At 46.1% G+C, this 2,865-nt stretch overlaps 1 protein-coding gene across 1 annotated transcript in view; it reads right to left on the bottom strand.

Annotated features, from left to right (window-relative positions):
* Positions 1–2,577: 2,577 nt before the first annotated feature.
* The window catches only part of LYZL6 (lysozyme like 6), a 4,803-nt gene continuing 4,515 nt past the window's right edge, over positions 2,578–2,865 (bottom strand). Inside the window, exon 4 of the mRNA XM_004707238.2 lies at positions 2,578–2,760. Coding sequence (XP_004707295.1) covers positions 2,691–2,760 — 70 coding nt within the window. The 3' untranslated portion in view covers positions 2,578–2,690. The remainder of the gene's footprint in view (positions 2,761–2,865) is intronic.

The following is a 2,865-nucleotide window of genomic DNA, read 5'->3' on the forward strand; positions in this document are numbered from 1 at the left end:
GACAACAGAAAAGTGGGTAAAGGGAAACAATGGACAGGGTAAGACATGAAAAAATAATAATTTATAAATTGTCAAGCATTTGTGAGGGAGGAAGAGGGGAAAATGAAGAGCTGATACCAAGGGCTCAAGTAGAAAGCAAATGTTTTGAGAATGACAAGGGCAACGAATGGACAAATGTGCTTGACACATGGATGGATATATGGATTGTGATGAGTTGTATAAACCCCCAATAAAATGATTTAAAAAAAAGAAAAGATGGTAACATCTGTACAAATATACTTGATAGAATTGACGTATGGGACATTATAAGAGCTGTAAGAGCCCCCAATAAAATGGTTAACATACAAAAAGGACTCTTTCTGGCTTCAGGACTTCTGCTGTAAATGGCAGCTCTCTGCAAACCCAGGGCTCAGACTTTGAGCTCTAATACAAGAAGTAAAGAGCAAATATGTCCCTTTGAGAACTAATGCGCGCCTGACCCGTGCTATGGTATGTTCAACCACGTCAGAGGCATGTGAAAGCTGGATGGTGCGTAAGGGAGACAGGAGGAGAATTAATGCACTGGACTGACATTCATTCAAGTGCATTGATTGCGTGGGTGGAAAACCTTGGAGAGAGCAAACCGGTCTGCCTTGAAGGACGTTAGAAGCAAGGACGGTAAGACTCCTTATCATGTACCTTGGGCGTGTCATCAGGAGGCACCAGTCCTGGAAGAAGACGTCATGTTCGTAAAGCCCCTGCCTGAGATGGACTGGCTGACACCGTGGCTGCAACACAGCACGGAGTGTCAGCTGCATCGTCTGAGCAGTGTTTTGTTCTGTTGTCCACAGGGTTGTGATGAGTCAGAATCTCACAGCAGCAACACGCCTCCAGGGAAAGTGAGCCCCAACCTCTTATTTGAATCCTAGAATAGCAGAACCACAGGGAACAGGCAAAACACGTCTCGCGTGATTTCCAAAATAGAGGTCAGCAAACACCTGTGCTGGCCTGTGATGAAGTTCCCACAAGTGAGAAGAGGACTGTATTCAAGTTTTTTGTTTTCTTCATTACTTCTTTTTTTAAACGTTTTATTGGCAGCTCATACAACTCTGATCACCATCCATCCATCCAGTGGATGCAAACAGGACACCCTGCTGCTTGCTGGCCCTGTTCTGCTTTTGCCTTGCTCTGAAGCACGTTTCCTTCCATCTTACCACCCTCCTAGCAAACTGGCTCCTATCCAAAGAAACCACTTTTCAAAATCCAGCTTCTAGCGCATTCCCAAACACCCCAGCCTCAGCAACACTGACACCAGTTTTCACATCCCAGCACTATGTGAGGGGGTAACCCCACATAATGGAAAAAAGCTCCACTGGGCAGAACTTTCGTAGCATGCACTTTTCCCGCTAGGTGAACATCAAACAATTCACTCTGAATTAGTGCACCCAGTGTGTCGCCTGGGAAGGTTCTCTCTGGTCACAGTGAATTTTTCATAAAAACAGTTTCACTGAAACCTAGTTTTTTTGTGATGACTGATTTAAGAGAACAGCTTGCGGCTGTGAAATTTGTTTCCTGCTTGGGAAAAATGCCGCAGAAACTGTTGTGATGTTGAACACAGCTTACAAGGACAGTGCTATCAGAAAAACAAGTGTCTGTAAAAGTGGTTTTCCCATTTCAAAAATGGTGAAATGTCCATTGATGACAAACCTTGTTCTGGACATCGGTCAACTTCCCAAACGGACAAAAATATCGACTCATAGTGCATTTGGAGTTCGTTCCACCAGGTCAAACTGCTTTCTATTTAGAGGTTCTGAAAAGCTAGCGTGTTCATGACAAAAAAGACCTGATTTGTGGCAGACAGGACCGGCTTTGCCAACATGACAAGGCACCTGCTCATGCAGCCATCTCAGTGTGCCAGTTTTTAGCAAAAAACAGCATGCCTCTCTTGCTCCACACACCTTACTCACCTGACCTCGTTCCGTGTGACTTCTTTTTGTTTCCGTGGATGAAGAGGGGCATGAAAGGACAGTGAAGAGGTGAAGAGAAGAGAGGGAGCTGCTGCCAACCATCCAAACAGAGGAGTTTAAAAAATGTTTCCAAGAATGGAATCGCAGGTTTGAGAAATGTATTAAGTGTAATAGAGAGTACTTCGAAGGTGATAAGTTTGTTTTATAAGAAAATGTAAATACGTAGCGTTGAAACCTACACAGGCTCTCTTCCATGTCTCACACTTGGACTGTGGATCCTGAGACTGCTTCAAACGCATCGTGGTAGATGTTATTCTCCATCGTGATGATTTGTGTGTCTCCGTGTCCACGCCTGGATTACGAATCCTTGAAGAGCAGTCATTTTGCCCTGTTCCCTTCTAGTTCCTGGCACCCCCCTATCACCTCAGGCACTTCACTCCACATGGGATTAATGAATACCGTAACACGCTGTTTGCACAAGGAATACTTTAACAGTTAAAAAAAATACAGACACTGCATTGTGTTCCCTCTTAGTTTGCAAATGACGGTCAGGAGCCTGAGTACTAGGCCTGGGTGAGAATGACCAGGAGGCAGCCTGGGAGAGCAACGCACGCCGGGGGCTCTGGTCGCCATTAACTGTAAACGGGGAGGGGAGAAAATGACAAGAAGTGGAGGCAAGAGGAAGAAGCGATAAAGCAGCCTCAGGTGCGGGCAGCAGTTCTCCACAGCAAGCCTGCGCCCGTCTCAGGCCAGGGAGCACCCTGTCATCCAGTAGGAGAGGGGCCGTCCGGAACAGTGCAGCTTCCAGTTTATCCTGCAGAGAAACACAGAGATGCGGTTCTTGTTTGCCTTTTAGTAGCTGCATCTCCACACACCTGGCCTCGCTCCGCCAAGCAGAGAGACACCCAGAATTCCCTCC

Source organism: Echinops telfairi, unplaced genomic scaffold (genome assembly GCF_000313985.2).
Source record: "Echinops telfairi isolate 266 unplaced genomic scaffold, ASM31398v2 ScPeMD7_7458;HRSCAF=8496, whole genome shotgun sequence".
Taxonomy (NCBI): domain Eukaryota; kingdom Metazoa; phylum Chordata; class Mammalia; order Afrosoricida; family Tenrecidae; genus Echinops; species Echinops telfairi.